This window comes from Myripristis murdjan, chromosome 21 (genome assembly GCF_902150065.1).
Source record: "Myripristis murdjan chromosome 21, fMyrMur1.1, whole genome shotgun sequence".
Taxonomy (NCBI): Eukaryota; Metazoa; Chordata; class Actinopteri; order Holocentriformes; family Holocentridae; genus Myripristis; species Myripristis murdjan.
Window position 1 is genome coordinate 17,517,749 of NC_044000.1, and position 20,507 is coordinate 17,538,255.

General features: G+C 41.7%; 1 protein-coding gene across 4 annotated transcripts in view; it reads left to right on the forward strand.

Moving 5' to 3' along the window:
• The window catches only part of LOC115379575 (multidrug resistance-associated protein 4-like), a 36,891-nt gene extending 16,589 nt beyond the window's left edge, over positions 1-20,302 (forward strand). Inside the window, exons 22-32 of one of the 4 annotated variants that reach the window (XM_030080291.1) lie at positions 5,843-5,993; positions 6,803-6,922; positions 7,102-7,212; positions 7,368-7,468; positions 8,914-9,105; positions 10,732-10,887; positions 13,849-13,938; positions 14,398-14,570; positions 15,616-15,721; positions 17,612-17,746; positions 19,161-20,302. In XM_030080291.1, coding sequence (XP_029936151.1) covers positions 5,843-5,993; positions 6,803-6,922; positions 7,102-7,212; positions 7,368-7,468; positions 8,914-9,105; positions 10,732-10,887; positions 13,849-13,938; positions 14,398-14,570; positions 15,616-15,721; positions 17,612-17,746; positions 19,161-19,238 — 1,413 coding nt within the window. In that variant the 3' untranslated portion in view covers positions 19,239-20,302. Of the gene's footprint in view, positions 1-2,552; positions 2,618-5,842; positions 5,994-6,802; positions 6,923-7,101; positions 7,213-7,367; positions 7,469-8,913; positions 9,188-10,731; positions 10,888-13,848; positions 13,939-14,397; positions 14,618-15,615; positions 15,722-17,611; positions 17,747-19,160 lie in introns of those variants that run through there. The other 3 variants (XM_030080292.1, XM_030080293.1, XR_003930259.1) reach the window with 3 other exon arrangements.
• Positions 20,303-20,507: the final 205 nt, after the last annotated feature.

The following is a 20,507-nucleotide window of genomic DNA, read 5'->3' on the forward strand; positions in this document are numbered from 1 at the left end:
CATACCCACAAAAGCTTTTTGTCTGCTATAGTTCCCCACATTTTGATAATAAGGTGAATAATGGCCAGAGTAAAATAATAACGTTGTGGAAGGCCCGTAAGTCCAACTGAAAACCAGTGAAAGCAGACTAGGTCATGACAGAAAACAGGCTTGAGTCCTACATACATGATACTCAGTGCACTGTATACAAGGCCTGCCCATTCCACTATGTTTCAATTATTACCAGCTGTTGACTGATATAAAATAATGTTTTAAGTATATTAGCGGGTGTTGCTGTGTAACAGTGAAAAAGAACGTGCAGGTAACTAGAGCAGTTCTCCAACAAACTGTGCCAAAATAAGACTGGACGTATTATGTGCGCGTCAATTATGCTGGTCTTTTGCTGCAAAAGAATATGGAAGGTGATTGTGAGGGAGGACAAAGGTGGCATCATCTGGACAAAGTACTTTTGTTTGTGCTTCTTTCTGCTCTTGTTTGCAGGTGTCTTTCATGGAGCAGTCTTTAATGCTTTCAGGAAGGACGATTTTCACTCTTTTTATCAAAGTATTAGCTGGACAGAAAAGCTGCTGATCCTTACCATTGTTGCTCATTCGCGGAGGGACATTTCCCCATAGTCATTGTTTAAATGGTTGTCAGGGGGGAATAAAGTGAAACTTCATAAACAATGCCCTAACTGGTTTATCTCTCTCTGTGGGGAGAGGCCGCTTCTGTGTGGGGATTTGCATCAGAGCCAAGCCCTCTATGGTGGAGTAAGCACTTCACAGCTCCTCAGCACTCCCCCCCATGCCCGTCTAACAAGGGGATTCCCTCAAGCTGGGGGAACCTGGGTACATCGTAGAGCCCTACTTTTTCCACAGGTCTCATTTAGTAGTAATTTAGTATATTGAAAAAAAGTGCTCTTTCTCTTCCCTCTTTATGGTTGGGGGACAAAGACAGAAATGTCAATTAAAAACACCTCAGGCTTTGGGGACGGTCGGCTTTTGTGTGGACTTGACCTTTAAATCCTGGGTTGCCTCTATTTTCACAGAGGGGGCAGAGGAGGAGGGCAAGACAAAAAGGGGTGAGCGCTGAGGCCTTTCAGCAGAGGATTTCTTGTGAAAGCTCTTGACCAAGTCACACCACTAACTGTGGGGTCCGCAGCTACATTCATTGGTCTTCTTAACCATCCATTCAAATTGAGTTTGTCAGCATGATTATGCTCAGATACCAGCTACAGCTGTACAATGACTAGTATCTTAACATTTTAGTGATTGTATCAGGGTCTAGTTTGAGGACCCAAATTAATCTGACTGTGACTTTCATTTGAGTGGGACTTTTCCTGGTCTCACCAATGTTAGTGGCTTTTAGGTATCCACAAATGTTGGCTCTGTGTCATCATAAATTATAGCAGTAAACCCTACGGTTGTCTGGAGAGGGAGGAGAGGGTGTGTGTGCGCACGTCCATGTGTGTGTATGTGAATAATATTACTACTGCAGACACAAACCCAGCACAGAAGCACTGAAGACACGCACACAGAGCAAAGATGGCTATTGTTTAAAAACACTGGCGGGTGGATCGTTGTGTGAGTCTCTATATTGTGGCGCATTGTGTGTCAGGCCTCTTCTGTGGCTTTGTGGGATATGAGAACTGCTGACGTAACTGTGAGCGCTGTAGGATGGGATTTCACTGGCTTTCTCTGGTTCTTTACCAAGCTGGTGACAGAGGAATGGAAGAATGCACTGGCTCCAGGCATTACACATACCAGGTTAGCCCGAGAAACACAGGAGATGGAGCAGTATGGAAATATATATGCCATAAATCCCCACTGACCATTGTTATATGACAATGCCATTGTCTTTTTGCACAAGGTGGAAAAACACAAGTGACACAGAAAGATGAGAGGGTGAAAGACGAACTAGGTTTTATTTACCTGTTTGCCGTGGTTTGCCAAAACAGTGTCAAATTAATTTAAAAAAAAAAAAAAAAATCAATATACTAAAATAGCCAAAATACTCAGTGTGTGTTTAATGAGTGTGTCTTCATGGTCAGTGTGACTGGTAACTCTCAGCAGTACCGCACATGGTCATTTGATGGCGAGCATTGGCCAGCAAAAGCCTCCAGTGAATGTATGTGTGGTCTCCCATGATGCTGTGGTCTCACCTGACTCAGCCATACACACAGGCTCTTGGTTTCTTTCTTCCTGGGAAGTCACATAACATAACATGGCCTAACTCTAATCTAGAGTCCCCCAACATGGCAATAAGATGATGATAAAGGACTTTGTGCTTCATGTGGGTGACGTTTGTATTTGTGAGCTGTTGTTTTTTTTTTTTACCCACTGTATGAAAATGATTTGTGTTTATAAGAGACACAGAGAGAGAAAAAGCGGATGATTCATGCATCTATGTGAGGGCATGCAGAGTGTTAGGCAGTTGCAGTTTGCTGGACACAAGTGATTTATAGGAGAGGGAGAGAGACTGCATTTCAAAGCCTTTCTCTTATTTCCAAAATGGGGGTGGAAATCAGCAGCTTGACTGAGCCCAAATAAGTGACTTCTTTTACCTTTTCACAGCACACAAAGGCCTAATCCTGGGACTACTTGAGCCACCAATGTAGACAGCGACTGAGACCACCACAGTATGTGTCAGACCCTCCTCACCACACACAAAACACATTGACTGCAGCTTTATGAAGTGAAAATGGCCCAGAAAGGGAAAATGTGAAGGAGGTGTCCACAGTCATTTCTTCCAAAGAAAGGCCACAGCATCTGGGCATTTAATGCTAAAATAAAGCCGAAAAGCAGAGCAGAATGGATTGGGTCACTCCTATTGTTCCAAAGCCCAAGTGGAACGGCCCTGTTTTGTTTCAGTACCACTGACCCCTACAACTTATTGTGCTCCTCTGTCAGAGAAAGTGTGGAGTGAAAAAATTCCAGTGACGACAGAGGGCTCCTTTGGTGGAATTTTCTTTACCCTGTCCTCCCTTCATTTCCCGTTTTGTTTGCGCTTTTTTCCCAGTGGCAGCCTCTCTCAGAAATATTGCACACTGTCAGTAAATAAAGGGAGGATGAAAAAGGGGTTGTAAAGAAGCGTACTGATTCCTTGTGTCTGGAGGGATGTTTAATTAAAGGGAAGTGTTTATTTTCCGCTGTGGAACAACAGTTGCTATCTGCACTGAACACAAATATAGCAATTAACTTCAATTTTCTACATTTATTTGGACATCAAAGACCTGATAGAATCATTTGGAAAATAAAGCAATTAGGGTCAGCAGAGATCTGAATGGTCTTTGGACACAGCAGTGTGCCCAGTTTGCTTGAATGGCTGAATCGCATGCGTGCAGTAGCTTTCTTTTCTTGCTAAAGAGCAATTAGTGGTAATTCTTTATTTAAACTGTTTGTATACAAAAGCTTTTATCCACTTTTATGTGCAGTGGGCTGTGGCTTGGGGAGTTTTCTGTTCCTGTGTGGTTTCATATGAGATATGGATGTGGTCTGAGGGGTGGTGCAGGGGTGAGGTGTGGGGCTGCGCGGGGGGGATAGATCACTACTTATCAGAGTCATCTGTGTGTAGTGTGGGTGGGGGCCACGGTGTTCTCCGATGCTGACATGATAAGCGCCAGACCACGCAAATGGATCACATCAAACAGGGCTTTGGCGACACAGGGCCCTGGGGAGCAGGAGGAGGCACAACTCCTATCTAATGGTTCCTGTTCCTCCTCCATCCCCTCAGATGACCCCACTGTCAGATATGCCAGCCTGACCCGGCCCTCCGTATAACCCTGACTGAAAAATTCCCAATTGGGAACAAAATTAACCAATTAACATATGTCAAAGAGCAATGTCACTACATCACCATGTCACCAGTAAGCAACAGAGGATTGAAAGACGTGCAGTTTATATAAAAATACATTTGTTCAGTTAATATTTGAGCCCCACTAGGGAAGGTTGGATAGCACGTAGGAGTAATAGCCCCTGTGCCACCATCTCACTTTGCAGTCTGGTAGCCTTCCATCAAGGCTAAGATTGAAACTTATGTACTGTGAAATTCTTAGGATCAGTTGTGCTCAGTAGCTTCCACTCACTGCTTGATTGTGTGGGCTCCACTGCAGCGATGGTTAGACTAGTAATACCCTCTTATCTAAACTGTAAATGGAATTGAGTGGCTTTTCATCATAAAACTACATTGAAAGTGATCATGCTTAAATGTGCACTTAAGCGGCTGATAACATCCGTAATTAAGGTGCTAAATTAAATTTTCATCTCTCTGGGCTAGTCTGAGACCATTGAAGGTAACAGTATGATCCTAATCTCACCCTCTTAGGAGTCATCTCTTAGGTTGTCTCTAATTTCAGGGTGTGAGCTTTCAATTTTATCATCTATCAATCGAATATGAAATATGTAACACAGTATACCTTGCAGTTTAAAAAATGGTCTCGTACATACATATGTCTGTGTTATCAGATGGGCAGTTAAAAATACTAAACTAAATCAAGTGATTTTTGTTTCATATATAGCTGGACAACCACCCACTCATTCTCATATTGTTTTAATTACATCCCAGCAGATAATTACAATGGCATTTGATATTGTCTAGTGAAACATAACCACTTAAAATTTTGATTTATTCTATCAGTAATAATGTGATACTTTTTCAGATACCTTTGCACCCAGAGGAAAGCAATATCCTAAAAAAATCTCCTCATCGCATTTTCTTCTTGCAGACATAGATAGGAATTATTAAAATCCGTATGAGAGTTTGACCATGTTCTCATACTCTCAAAATTGCCAAAGGTCGATTTAAGTGACGACATTTTAGACTCAGCTGGCAAACAAAAAACATGTAATAAGCACGTCATTTAATGGTTGAGTCAACGTGGTTCTCATTGGCCTGGCTCACGGATCAATTTTGTGCTTTTTTTTTCATTTGAGTTTTCACTTAAATCGACCCTTGGCAAACACACAGCTGTAATTTTTCTCTCATTCCGTAATATCCACTCATTCTACTGTAAGTCTGTGTCGGGTCATTAAGGAGAAACTTCTTGGAAATCTGTGGTATGTACTTGATGTTCTTATGCTTTTCTGCCTTTAAGTTTGCATCTGTTTTGATTACTGTAAAAAACCTTGAATTGCACTCACTGTATGAAATGTGCTATACACTGTAAATGCTTGCTTTTTGCTAAGGGAAGGGTGCTTAAGGAGAAATATACCAATGCTAATCCTAAATGCTTTATTTCTCTAGAGATTAAGAGGAGGTTATGTTATACAACAGATCTTTCCTGTGAGTGTTTTGGTGCTGTCAGACTCACTGCTTCCAATCCTGTTTAGGCATCAGGTTGCATGTGGCCAGTGGTCTAGATGTGTCAGGTAGCCATTAACACGGGTGATGAGTCACTGTGTTGTTGAGGGCTGTGTGGTTTGCGTGCGATGTATCAGACACCCACAGTGTGGTTCCCAGAGCCCTCTGCCAGTCACTGTGACCATGCCTGTTGGCTGCCTGCTCTGCCAGGGAGGCTTATAGGCCAGAAGTGTTGAAGGGAAAGCCCATGGGAGCCAGGGATACGAGCCGCAGTGGCCAAGTGGTAAATTCTCACCTGCTACTAAGTGAGAATTAGCACTGTGATCGTTTTCCTTTCACACTGTGAGTCACACAACCTCTGTCCCACAACCTGCTGTTACCTTTCTGTATGGCAGTGATGATCTCGCGCAAATACAACTGAAAGAGTTTCTCATGTCCGGCTTTAAAAAATAGGTCTGACTGCCCCGCTGGTCGACCACACAGGAGCAGCGGGGCTTTTGACTCAGCTGCTCATTGGTTGATGTTGTCCTCGCATCGCTCCCTCTTTTTTGTCCTTGCGTCTCAGGTGTTCCTTCAAGTCGTTGGAGTGATTGCAGTATCAGCCGCTGTCATCCCCTGGATCCTTATTCCTGTTGTCCCTCTGCTTGTTGTGTTCCTGTTCCTACGATGCTATTTCCTGCAGACCTCCAGGGACATCAAGCGCCTAGAGTCTACAAGTAGGTTTTTTCAGGGACATGTCCATTTGTGGTAGGAGACAAAGGCAGACCACAGGAATGCTAATAGACCATTGAATAAAGCCATAGTCATTAGCATAAAGGCTAAAGGTGGTGGTGGCCCATGGCTTGGCCACACGCAGTTTCCTCAAGTGAAGGGAGTTCATGACATCACATACAATGGGAAAAATGCCAAGTGGGCATGACTAGGCCATTGCAGGCCTTAGTTCATCTATTTTATTCTGGGCTGAGAGCCCAAATGCACATTGTACAGCAGGCTCCATCATCTCAAGAACAAAAGTTCCATTAAATGGCTCCTAGGAAACATTCAGGTTTTGTCTTTGGTTTTGTAAACCGAACAAATCCAAAGAAAAGATTTCTCAATAGCAGCCCTTGCATTAATTGAAATTGTTTGGCATCAGGGGCATATTAAATGTTGATGTGTATGTGTACGTATGATGTGTCATTCATAGGAACTTGGCAATGTATCATCAGATCTCCAAATCACACCTTATGATGCATTAGACAGTAGGTGGAGCACCGTCTAACACCGCAAATGTGAGAAATAGAGGTTCTTTGAAACAGAGAATATTTAGTTGGTTGGAAATATCCTGGGATGAGTCATCATAAAAATAGGAAGCATGAAAGTGAACAGCTTTCCAAAACCCTGTGGGAAGTTTTATTTGTATATGGAATAATAATCAAATCACAAAGGAGAACTGAACTCTTTTGAGTTGAACACCTTGATCCAAATGTAAATTGTTGTTTGTATGAATCTACACAAATTGATCTGGCCTGTATGTTTTTTATAGCTCGGAGTCCTGTCTTCTCCCACCTTTCTTCCTCCCTCCAAGGCTTGTGGACCATCCGTGCCTTCAGAGTTCAGCAGAGGTTCCAACAAATATTTGATGCAAATCAAGATCTCCACACAGGTTAGAAGAATTTTGATTTGTGCCAAAAGTGTCAAAGATTCAGGGTCTTGACTTTGACAAGTCGATTCACAGGAGTGCTGCTTTGGATGTGTCTTTTTAGCAACTGCTGTGGCCGGGCTGTTGTCGCTGTCAAGGAAACATTCCTATCTAAGTTGTCTGGTTGTGTTGTTTGTCCACAGCGGCCTGGTTTTTATTCCTGACAACTTCTCGCTGGTTTGCTGTACGTCTTGATGGAATCTGCTCAGTATTTGTCACCATTATTGCCTTCGGCTGCCTTTACCTGAGGGATGGTACTGCATGGGCTTATGATACGCCACACTAATTCTACTCTACTATACTCTACACTTGTGCAATACATTATTGATCTATGACATCCATTCTTGAAGCTGTGAAAATAAACCAATTAATGTGTGAATGTATGTTTATTTGTTTCCTAATATCACAGGCCTGGAGTCGGGTGCGGTGGGTCTTGCTCTGTCTTATGCGATGACACTCACAGGCATGTTCCAGTGGGGTGTCAGACAGAGTGCAGAGGTGGAGAACATGGTGAGAGTGAACACATATTTCCATGGATTTATCAGACATATCAGTTAGTAATTTTTGTGGGTAATTATTGGTATTGCTGGAACTTAATATGCAGTTTAGATTTGGTTCGACATCACTTTCCCATTTCAGATTTCTTCTCTGAAAATGTCTCAAAGAGTGATTCAGGATTGAATTCCCTATTTTTGGCAAGCAAACTGTGAGTTCAGTTTGGCCATGTAATGCCAGGAGATATGATCAGACATGTGAAATGGGTAAAACATGCCAATGAATATGTATTGTATTCCCAGTTCAAGCACTATCACTCCCAGAGGGAATACACAACATCACCATGTCACATATTTCAAAGAGAACCTCTTTTCATACATATTTTTTGCTCAGGAGCTGTGCTTAATTTTAACATGAATGATTTGAGTTAAAAAATGAAGGAAATGAAATTTGTACTAAGGCTACTGCTGACCAATGTCTTGTCCAAAAACCTGGATGACTCCTTTTAATTTGACTAAACAACATATCTGAAACCACTGCATAGCCTCTTGATAAGAATGGGATCCTTAAAAGGGAAGTCTGGATTTTTTGTGATCTATTTTTATTCTCTCTTTTTTCACTGAAGTTGATGCTTTGCCTTGTACTGGACAGGCAGCCCCTGGGCCACACTTCAATCAGCTCCAAAAGGACTGTGTGATACATTTAAGGACACCATGGAATTTGGAAACCTGTTACCTCTGGACAAGAACAATTATTTGAACTGTCTTCAAATGGAAATAGGTCCATTTGAACACCCATTCAAATGAAATTCAAATGGATTGTCTTCCCTCGCTGTATGTCAACTATCCATGTCAAGAAACAAAAAAGGTTTCCCAATTCCCAATTTGTCTCATGCAGCAACTTCAGTAGAGAACATTGGTCCAGCAAACAGCACAGGATTTAGTGATATGACGTAGCAGCTCTGATTCACCGCTACACACTGCCGTGGCATCCTGTTGGCCTGAGGTAGTGCTTTTGGAGCTGAATGACGTTTGACCCTATTTGCATCCACACTGTGTAGTCTGCCTGCACAGTGTGAGGTAAAATACTGACTTTTGTCAAAATTTTATCCACTGATTGACAAAATCATAGGTGAGTCATCATTGGTGAGTATTAAATAAGAATAGATGTCAGAAATTCCAAACTATTCCTTTAAGTGTGAACCGGATACAGTGGTACTCTGCACCCCAATCTAACCTTAATCATATATAGAAAGGCCCAGGTAGCCTAGCTAGAGAGGATTTGGCATTCATTTATTCATTTTGGAAATATTGTAATAACATGAGTAGGGGTAACACTGCTTACATAGTAAGATACTCAAGTAAGGGTAAGAGAAAACAGGATATTTTAGGTATTTTTAAGATGTGTTGTATATTGCAACATTGTAGCATTTGTAGCATCTGTCATCTTAAATTTTGCAGATGACTTCAGTGGAGAGAGTGGTTGAGTACACCGAGCTGGACAGTGAAGCACCTTGGGAGACGGACAAAGAACCTCCGTGTGATTGGCCCAAACATGGTTCCATCACCTTTGACCGAGTCAGCTTCTCTTACAGCGCTGCTGGGCCTCTGGTCCTGACGAACCTGTCTGCTGTCTTCACATCCAGAGAGAAGGTTCTCCTCCTTATTCCCAGTTATCCATGCTTACTGGTGTGCACAGCCCATGACTTTGGTTGATATGCAGCTTGTGTAGAAGGTGTGAAGCTGTTCTTTCTTATGTGGCATTATTTCCAAATCAATTATTAAAGGGACACCATATTGTGCTGCTGAATCTCCAGGACTATACCATTTGTGATTCATGGAATACATATCATGTAATTAAGACTGTTCAAGTGGATCCATTTGTTCCCATTTGCATTTTGAGTTACCTGACGGTGACAACTGTTTATTCACTGTAAGAGAGAGGAGAAGCAGAGGGAGAGGTGAGAGGAAAGAGAGAGGCAGGCAGAGGGAGATGGATGAGGATGATTGAAATTGTGTTTAATGCAGGGGGTGTATTTTGCATGGCTACGGTTGGCCAGGGCGGCTGATTTCACAATGGATGGGTTGATAAGTGGAGAGGCCCCGGCTCTGACAGCCCATGGGAGGGTTCTCCGCTGCATGCCATGGGGGTGAAAGGCTTTGTGCATCCTGACAGTCCCCCTGAGACCCTTTTCACAGGGAGACCTGCACCTACCACTTGCAAGGTCGTTCTTACTCCATCCCTCATCACAATCACATCCATAATCATATAAAAACACACCCACCTCAGTACCACAGACCTACACTTAGCGCAGAGTGAGGTGTCTTGGTAGGAACGCATCACTTAACCCAAAGACTTTCCAAACCAAAATCAGCAATGCTCCCTGCTCGTGCTTTTAGATAAACAGCGATTGTACAATATGGTTTCCTAATCGAATATAGTTACTTCTTTGTATTTTTTGTCTGCATTGAGGGCATTTGATTAGTTTTAATGCAACAACTGCAGCTGTGCCAGAGAGGACAGTTGGGGGTCTCAGCTGGACTGGGAACTGTGTCCATTCATTGAAATGCACTTTTTATGATAACCCATTTCAGGGGATTTGATATACAAAGGTCGCAGTGTGTACACTAGAAAAAACTGGACAAAACATAGTGGGGAAACAGAAGGAAGGAAAGAATTAGCAGTGTTTGGGTCAGTCAATGACATCAGAGAGTAAAAATGAAAATAAAAAGTGGGTTAGCCTCTGTTTATGTATTTGAAATTTCACCTTGATTATAATTATTTATGTTGTGTTTCACAATGACATAATGTTTCCATAAAATATAGCAGAATTTAATTCCAAATTCTTAAGTCTTGAGTCATCAGCATGTCCAAAATTCCCAAACAAAATAATACACTTCAAATATGACCAGCATTGTATTAAGGCAGGTTCACCTGATGGAGCTTTTCTTGCTAAACATTTATGTCTGCGACCTCTGATGAAGTTTGAAACACATCAAATAAATGTTAAACAAATGCTGACCTTCTGTCAAGCATATTTTCCACTATAATTTCAAGTCTTGGGGCTGCGGCTGTGCAAAACTGGATACATTTTACATGCTTTAGAATAGATATTTAGTTGTAGAATCATATCCATCAATATCTATGTGTTTTATTTACATTCTGTGTTCTGGATAAAAGCTTTAAAGGGCATTTTTTAATTTTCTTTTTCATGATTGTGTCATAACTGGTGGAATTTGGTAAAGCACATAAAAATATATCTTGTCTCTTTACCATAGGTTGGCATTGTTGGACGCACTGGTGCTGGTAAAAGCTCCCTCATCTCTGCCTTGTTCCGGTTGGCAGAGCCTGAAGGACGAATAACCATTGATGGTTTTCTGACCTCGGAGATTGGTCTGCACACCCTGCGTCAGAAAATGTCTATCATTCCACAGGTATCCTTTTAGAATAACCATTTACGGCTTCTGTGTCTTAACATTAAAATGGTATGCAGTAACCAAAGGCTACAACTTGATGGAATGAGAAAAAAAAAAAAAAAAAAAAAAAAAAACTCCAAAAGTCTTAGATATTGAAGATGAGGTGTTACTGTAGACTTTCAGGATGATTGTATGCTATACTCTTAATACTGCGATGCACTACTTGTCTTTACAAAACTGGTTGACTTCTGCTTTGACATCTTCTGTAAGGTTCTGTATTTCTGCCATTCCCAATCATGCTGCACAGTCACCGTCAGATGAACGCTGGTAACAGAAACCTTCACGCTTTGGCCTTCTTTTTTATACGCCTGTCTTTTTAAAAGCTAAAACGAGTGAGGAGAATTACAGTCGTCACTCAGGGGATTTCTGAAAGTGAGACAAACGGATGCCTTGAGACAGTTTAACTTTATTTCCGCTTGTTGAAACTGATACGGCATTAAGAAAATGCCAGCCTGCGGGTGAGTGTCAGCAGAGTGGAGGGAGGGGAGAAGACTCCCACGGCCTGTACTGTGAAGAGAGCAGTTCCCCATCCCTGACAGAGGATTAGCCCTCTACCCCCCAAACATGGGAAAGCTGCTTAGGAGAAGTCTCCCCCATCCTCACAGTTAGAGTCCCCTTGTACACCGTCACTTAGCCCAAGACTCAAACATTTCGTTGGGTGCAGCCAAGATGCCCAAAAACAGTTTCATTAATGCTTTTCTATGGATTTGATAGGTTTCTGGCATTGCTACGACTTCAGATAAAGTTTTACTCTTATTCCAAACTAGTTTTGAGATGGGTGTGATGTATGTTTGATGTGATTTTGTTTACTCTTTCTGCTAGGGGGGGATAGCTACATGAAGTGGCAGGTTAGGAGTTAGTACAACTTCAACTGGAAAAGCATCTGTACACACTGGATTGTGTTTGGATGATATGAAGTATTACCAATATTATGAAGAGAAGATTTTTTTCCCCGTACTATGCTCTTAGTTTTAAAAACTTGTCGAAAGAGAGCGGTCTCTATTGAATTCACATTTATACATCCGGACGCCCTTTTTTATTCTCAGAGATACAGTGATATTTCAGCAAATGGGAAATATCTCAATATAAAATGCTTGTTGCCTTACCTTGTGATGTGGAATCTTCAGATTCTGATATGTATTCTGTACATTGCCAGTGAGGAGCTTGATTATTTTCCTCCCACAGATTTGATTATGATAAACTTTTATTAGTATGTGGCATTAAAAAAGGATCAATTTCAGATTCTATTGAATTCTCAGGAATGACTTAGTAAAAATGAATTCCGTGGCAAACAGAGGGCTTAGAATTGTTGGAGCACATAATCGGTCTATGGAAAGCTGTGCTTGAAAGCAGTTTTTCCAACCTAACATTGAATCCTCAATTAAAGTGTGTCACAAAACTAGTTTGAATTGGGACTTCAGCAGGCTTAATGACAAGGTGGTCTTCTGGTGACAGAGGGAAAAGCTCATTGGAAGTAAAGAGGTGGAAAATTTTCTAAGGCGCTGGAAACGGGGATGAAGTCTGAAAGCTTAATATTTTTCCTGTTAAAATCGGTTGGAAATTGAACAGTTAGTCCTGAGTTTTCGGACTTAAAGGTCTGTTGAGACATGATTTTGTGTTTGAGGTGTGTGTGTGTGCCCTCTGTATGTGTATATCCACATGATTGCACTCTATTGCTGCTGCTGCATATGCTCTGTCCTGCAGGAAAGCAGCAATCAAGGCATGGAGGTCTGTTCTTATAGATCAGTATTGCTTTAACATAAACACATAATGCCCAGCCTTTTACAACCATTGTGTACTTAACTCACACTCCTGGTCTAATCTTGCAGTTGCCAGGTGAACATTTCCTATCTTGATTTGAGGTCAGATTAATATCTTGAGTAAGCTTGATTTATCACAATGCCGTGTCTGTGCCGAGGATACAATTGATCCCTGACAGTTGCGGATGTGGACAGTTGCTTGCTGCTCTGCTTTATCTCCCTCTTCCCATTCACACTCATTAATGTTTTTTCAAATGGTCATCATGCCCATTTAAGTGTCATAAATTCAGTATTATGTTCCAGAAGAAAGCCCTGCTGTATTTGCTCACTGATAAAACAATGAGGAAATGATACTATGAAAACCGTATCTGCAGTTGTATTGTACCACGAGGGGTGAGACTGTCTGTTTATGACCACCTAGGAGAGTCCCAGTAAGCGTTCAGTAAATCACTTCAACATTGCAAGAGGATTTATGAATAAGTATCTGACCTGACACAAAGAGATGTAGCCCTGCTTCTGTTTATCAGGTTTACCGCAAACAGAGCGGCATGCTGGAACAGTGCCTGTGGACTGGCAGACAGTTCCCACTGCACTGTAATAAAGAGCTTTATTTACTCTCTTAAAGATGGCTGTGTGGCTGAACCTTGATACAGGTGTGTGGCTCACCATAAATACATATCTTGGGAATCTTAGCTGCCTGAGATCTGAGACTATCCTTTCATGAAAGAAGTCAACTGATGTGATAGCTGCTCTTCACAGATGCTTGTGTGTTTAAAGCTGTGACTTTTGGCTATTAAAACAAAGATTATTTTAATGCAAACACATATGTGCTTTGTGTGGTAACAATGGGCAGATGGCACTTTTTGTGTTGCATTATATATTCACATACCAAGTTCAGACAACCTCTGCTCAGTTATTCCCAACCAACACCGGAGCACAAGCTCTGGTTTTCCATGTAAAAAGATCAACTTATTGAAGCATAGTGGGCCAGGGCGTTGAATAGGGCTCCTGAGTGTAGCAAGCTCTTTGTGAACATCTTTCCCTCACACATAGCCTAGCGGCGCTCTATAAAGCCTGTCTTAACCCTTTCATACATATTCCCCCTTGTCATTATCTTAACTGGCCACGGCCTTCTCTTTCTATATCCATCTATCCCCAGGACCCAGTTCTCTTCACGGGCACCATGAGGAAGAATCTGGACCCTTTCAGCCAGCACACAGACGAGGACCTGTGGAATGCACTCCAAGAGGTACTCCAGCGTGGCTCTGAATGATTCCCCCTCGCCGGCCCAGGGGGGGATCCCTCTGTCCCCCTGCACAATGCTGCCATTCAGCCTCCCTGCTCGCCACAAGTCATGGGGGGAAATCCCATTAGGGCCGTGGGGCCCAGCTCAATGTGCGGCTTGTAACTGGGAACCATTGAAAGTGCTGGGGGAGATGTGTTTGGGCAGTCAGGCCAACCGGGATGAAGGCTCCCCCCACAGTGAAGGGCTCCAGCTCCTGGTCCTGTCTCTGAATGGGTTTGGTGGCCTGGATTAAAGCTAGAGGCTGGCCACAAGAGAGCACTGGCCAAGGTCATCAGTGGACCTGGCCCTGCATTGTGCCAGGCGGTTAATGGGTGTGTTTGGATGGCTCTTTAAAGACATCCCCATAGGAAGCCTTTATGCAGGAGTAATGAAGGGTTGGGGCTCTGCTCTCCCTCTCTGCAGGTGCAGCTGAAGGCCGTGGTGGAGGAGCTGCCCAATAAGTTGGAGACGGTGCTGGCTGAGTCGGGCTCTAACTTCAGTGTGGGCCAAAGGCAACTGGTGTGTCTAGCCAGGGCCATCCTCCGGAAAAACCGGATCCTTATCATCGATGAGGCCACAGCCAACGTGGACCCGAGGTCAGGGGACACTTTCATCCATTGATAATGTTCCATGTCCATGTTGGGTCAGTTCATTACATGTGTAACATGTTGCCTGTAAACCTGTTTAATCCAAATGGGATTGTTTGCTCTGATGCTAACCACTAATATTTCTGTATGAAAATCATTTCACATTGGTCTAATACTAATTAGGACAAAATTAAATATCACTTAATTAAATAAAATTAAATATCTTCAGCTGAATATTCTGGCAATATTGTAGGATGATTGTTACTGCTTTCATAAAATGTTTACCCTGGAGATTTTTAATAAACAATCATTAGATATGAATACCAAGCAGGTAGAGTCAAATAACAGAACAGCTAGAGCAGTGTAATAATTTCAGAAAATTGCATTCCTTTTCTGTGATGCAGCCTTTAAAAAAGGCTTTATTAAGATATCAGAAATCCAAAATCATCACTATAACAATGTAATACAGATACATAATCTAGTCCTAATATCGGTATTATGATGCACAATTGCTTTTCTGGGCAATGTAGTGCAGTTCAAACAGAAATTAATCTTTAATCAGACAAATCTGTGAAGAACAGAGCAAGCGTTGGTAACATTAGATGGAAGAATGTCACACCCGTCAGTCACAGGAAAATATAACGAGATGCAACACAGTACTTGATGGTAAATTTAAGATTATGTAAAAGGATTACATTTAGCTGTTGACTTATATGAGCATCCCTACTGTACTGTAAACAGCCACTAAGTTTCAAAAATGAATACACTTGCAGTAGGCATTTGAATAGTTTTTCAGAGTATTGACAAACACAACACCAGTTATAACAATCTGTAGAATCAAACCAGATAGGATGCACTACAAAAAAGTATAAAGTGAATGCATCTCTGTGAAGTAAAGGTCTCCTGGTACCTTCTGCTGTATAAATGTCTCTACAGCTGCACATACCTTGCTGAAGATTGGTCATTGTTTTGTGTCAAGTAAAATCCCTGCCCAAGGGTCTATAGGAAGAGAGTTTTGTTTCTGCTGAGGTGTTGTGTTCCCTCGCTCCCTTAGAACTGACAGCCTCATCCAGCACACGATCCGGGACAAGTTTAAAGAGTGCACAGTCCTCACCATTGCTCACAGGCTCAACACTATCATTGACTGTGACAGAATACTGGTAAGTAAGGGCACAGTGGATTTCCATTGTTTTTCAAGCACCCCAATCAGTAGCTTATTATGAATAAACTTTAAAGTAGACTCATACTTATAGAGAATAAGATCACAGAAAAGCAGAGGAGAGACCAGTGCAAAAACAAATAACCAGTTTCTGGAGCAATTCAGTCCTGGCAGCCATAACATGGTACATGGCCTAACACAGACCATGTAGCAGAAGACTGATTTCCCATCATCGATAATAAATTGATCTTTGACATTTTGTCCTAAACAGAGCCAAAGTAATATGTTGGCTGGCCTATATTATTGGCCAATATCAGCTTATCACATATGTAACAGTATCTGTTGGCCATTACATAAAAACAAGACAGTGCATAAGTGTCATCATTAATATTTTTATTTTTTATTTTTTTATTTTTAGTTTAGTTTCCAAATCTTTGTTTCCAAATCTTTGTATATAGTGTTGACAAAGCAGCAAATCATAACTGAGCAGATTGTGTTGAGAGGATAGGACAAGCTAAGATAGGACATTTAGTGTTGAGTTCTAAAATATCAAGCCTCCAGTGCATATGAGTACAACTTTTTGATTACCAAATTTGAGGATTCCATGCAGCAATTGTGTTGTTATGTATGTAAAAATGTATTGGCCAATATATCTCTATTGAAGTTTTTTTTTTAATGCCAAATATCGGTATTGGCCCATCAAATCAAGCCTGGCTCTAGTACTGAATACACGATACACTGTAAAATAGCCTGTGCAAGGTGCCTGTCTTGTATTCAGGCTACTGTATAACACTGAACATCTGAACCATACCTGTGGTTCAGAGCTGGCAAACGCATCTTTCATTGTGAAAGCCTGACTCCGCAACGTTTCTGGAGTTTTAATTCACTGCTCCTATTCTGCTGCAGCTGGGCTGATTCCTCCCTCACAGCGCTTCCTCTCGTTCTGTCTGTACCCCAGCCTGAGCCCCATGCCACTTGATCTTTGGCCTCTTCCTGCTACTGCCTGCAGAGGTGCCAATTAGTGCCATTTGTGGCAGCATTTGTTTGCCGTCTATGAGGACAGGGCATGACCTGGTGGTTGGGCGGTCACCGAGAGGACAGAGGAGAAAAGCCAAGTATCACACAGCAGGGACCGTTTCACACCTACACTTGTGTTAAATGCCCCCAGATTGTTACGCTGTCCAGGAGAACTGAGTCGGGACCCACCTGAATTGCCTCATCCAAATCTTGAGCTGTACCATATTTTGGCACTGAATGCTTTGAAACTGAATATCTGAATATCCTGCTACTAAACTGTCGATTATGACAGCAGCTGCAGAATTCTTCTGTTCAAGCTCACCACTCACCAAAATTGGGCTTAAGTTGTTACAAAGCACTCCTCACCATTGTAAGGAGATTTTTCTTGTTTAAATTTGTCTGTAATATAATTGTAGACTTTTCCGAAGTCCTTGAATTGGTACTTTGCTTTGTGTGGTTTACATGGAATGTGATGACAGAGAAATTATGGTAATTTTCTAGAGAGTGGAGAAGGTATGATTGTTGGATTTGACAGAGGGCCACCCTTGAGCCGCTCAAATGCCTGGATAAATGCACGGATAAATGACTGATCTTCAGTCTGTCAGTGTCAGCGCAGTAGACTTTCACACTCCACAACATGCTATGCTCATTGTCCATGGCACTGTCGAGCAGAAACAGTCACCCATGTTTGCTGTTGGCATGAGTCACATAAAATGGAGGGTTCAGAGGTGCAGAGAACTACTGTTTCCCCTTTCACCTTGCACTGTCTGCCTGCATCGCTCAGCAGTGAAACCGCTGAAATGTTAGTTTTCAAGAAGTAAAGTATACAGGTGGTGGCACACACACGCCCAGCTTTGAGTGTGTGTGATTGCAGGTTCTGGATGCTGGCAGGATCCAAGAGTATGATGAGCCATATGTGCTGCTCCAGAACCAGGATGGACTCTTCTACCAGATGGTCCAACAGACAGGCAGAGCTGAGGCCGCCTCCCTGCTCCACACAGCCAAACAGGTGACCACACCTTCCTTTGTCCCGGGACTGTGCTGTCACTGAATGTAGTCCAGCCTTGGCACACTAATCTCTGACTCTGCCTTTAACTATAGACCTTATTGCTCACCTCCAAAATATACAGTTGAGCAACATAAAATGTGCATAACCCTGACAATGCAAAGACGCTTGATTACCATTTTAATTTAAAGTGCCTACTTGGAGCATTGCGACACCATAACATTAATTTCAAGAGAGAAATTGCCCCTTTGTAGATTTACATCCTCTGATCTTATCAAAGAAGCTCTCCATATAATCTTTTTTTTCCAAAATGTAATTTTGAGATCATTTTAGAGATGATTCTAGAAAAGCAGCTTTCTTTGCACTATATCTATTTTGAAATATTGGGTTTAACTTCATCGTGATTTGGGATAAACTTTCTATGGGGATTACTGTAATAGAGAATGTCCATATTTTTTCCCTGTGAAATTCATTTGTGATGTATTTCCCCTTCAGACACTGAGCAGATAAGAGCCGGCTATTCATTGTTCAATTTCATTTTATGTGCATCTGTCTGGGACTACAGATACCGTATTGCAACTTCAAACAGGTCTTTGTGAAATAAGAAAAAGTAGGCATCATTTCATTTTCTCTCTGTCCCTCGCACAAATTTATCAGCAAAACTGTATCTTCTCAGCCAGAGAGTGAAATGAGTAAAATACTGATTTCAAAGACTCAGCACACTGTGGTATTATTTAGTATCGTCTTACCCTGCACACTGGCGGATTGGTAGTGACATTGTTCAAGCCCTTACGTTTCCTTTCTTTATTGTAGGGTGCTCTCCTTAGATCAGATTACTGCAACATCCATAACTGTCTTGCACCACTTATTAAATACAGAGATGGTCCACAGGCTGAGTGTGAAGTTTCTATAGTTGTCAGTCAAGGTTTAAATACATCAAATAATCTGATACCAACCTCCAGCTTCTTTGTCCTCGCTGAATGAAAAGCCCAGAGTAGGCAGTATATCTGATGTCGGGGCCAGACTGTTTTCACTTGTTTTCCTCCTCTTTCATGAACTTTGTGCTCTTGAAATTGTTGGTTTGTCATCGCCTCTTTGTATGAGGGAAAACAAGCATTCTATGGACATTTTGAACAAACATTGATATCTTCCGAGGCAATTTACAAATTGCTCAGGTTAGGAGCCAGTGTTAGAGAAAATGAAGCCTCTAGATAATTTTAGTGATTATCTCAGATACATTTTCCCCTGAATTTCACAGTTGTTTCAAGACTAAATAAGCCACTTTTGCATGCTCCAGCGGGTGACAAATCCTTCCACCCAGCTCGGGATCTGTCATAAATCAGACCTTAGCAGATCTTAGCTCAGATTAGACTGTGTGTTTGTATTCTGTGACACCGCTTCCCTGATACCCTTCCAGGTTTACATGAACAAAAGCCGAGTGGCAGACGTGCAGCGTGCCAAGGACAGCTGTGTCATCTTCGAAACGTCACTTTGACAGTGTGGAGAGCTGCTGTGACCCTTGTGCATGCCACCACTGACCAAATCCCTTACCATCAAAGGTGACCAAACACACTCGGTCTTTTATAGTAAAATGTCTTTTAGACTCCCAGTAGACACACTGTAGTAGTATGTGCTACCCTTGATTGGCACAGCCCTTTGGTTTGTAACAGAAAAGAGGCAAGTGTCTGAGGCAGGTTGTGCTTTTATTGGCAGCGTATTACTGTATGGCTGTTTATTGATTACACTCCGCTATGTTTATGTATGTGTGTTCTGGCCTCCTGGGTAGCTTTAATCCTGCACTGGCGCTGGAAAGAGTTGAGATATTGGATGTGTTTATCCTGGTGCAATAAATTATTGGTGACTTAAATTATTCCAGTCAAGACAAACATTACTTTGTAGCGCTGAGAATCTCTTTGAGGTATCTGGAGTATGCTTGAAGAAAACAAGAACCTGAGAGGCAACAACAATGTTTTCAATAATTATTGTGCCTTAATCAGAGTATCGATCCTTTATAAATGCACTGTAATAACTGATTGGTCTTCTTGCACTTTGACCACAATGTTTATATTGCTACCTCGGTTCTTAGTCAGGAAATGACATTAGCAAAGGTCAAATGTGAAGCGTCTTGCTCTTGCAGTTATATTAACACCAAAGAGCAAGTGGTAGACTCTGTCGATTTAATGTCGCTGAAGAGATTTTTTAATTTGGAAAAAAAATGAATGTATTATATCTTTTATTCTGTTATTCTGTTCATACAGAACAATTGGCTCCCATGCTTTTGAAACCCTATTACTTTTTTTTATTATGGCAACAAAAATAGGAAATTTACCACCGCCTTCATGCAGCAGAATGAAAATGTGTAGCTTTCTAATTTACACAGTCATTCAGTGTTTATTCTCTGTATCTTCAGTGTTTGGTTTTATCCCAGTGCTTGAGTTTATTAAAGCTGCAGTAGTGACTATTATCTAGTATTTCAGTGTTTCAGACTGTCTTTTAGTTATTAATGAGCCATGCAAACCATTTGAATGTAATTCCTCGAATAAAACGATATTACTTGAATATTTTACTGATGTCTTCATTTTGCTGATACAGCACTGTCTGCTCTTATTACTCTGAATCACTAACCACTTCCCTCTGCTGTTGCTCATATCCAGTTATTTAAATGCTGTGTTTTGCCTCAGGTCAGCGGTTACAACTGGTCCTAACCATGATACTACAAATTGGTAAGTGGTAAAGGGAAAAAAACCCAGTGACTACTATGTGG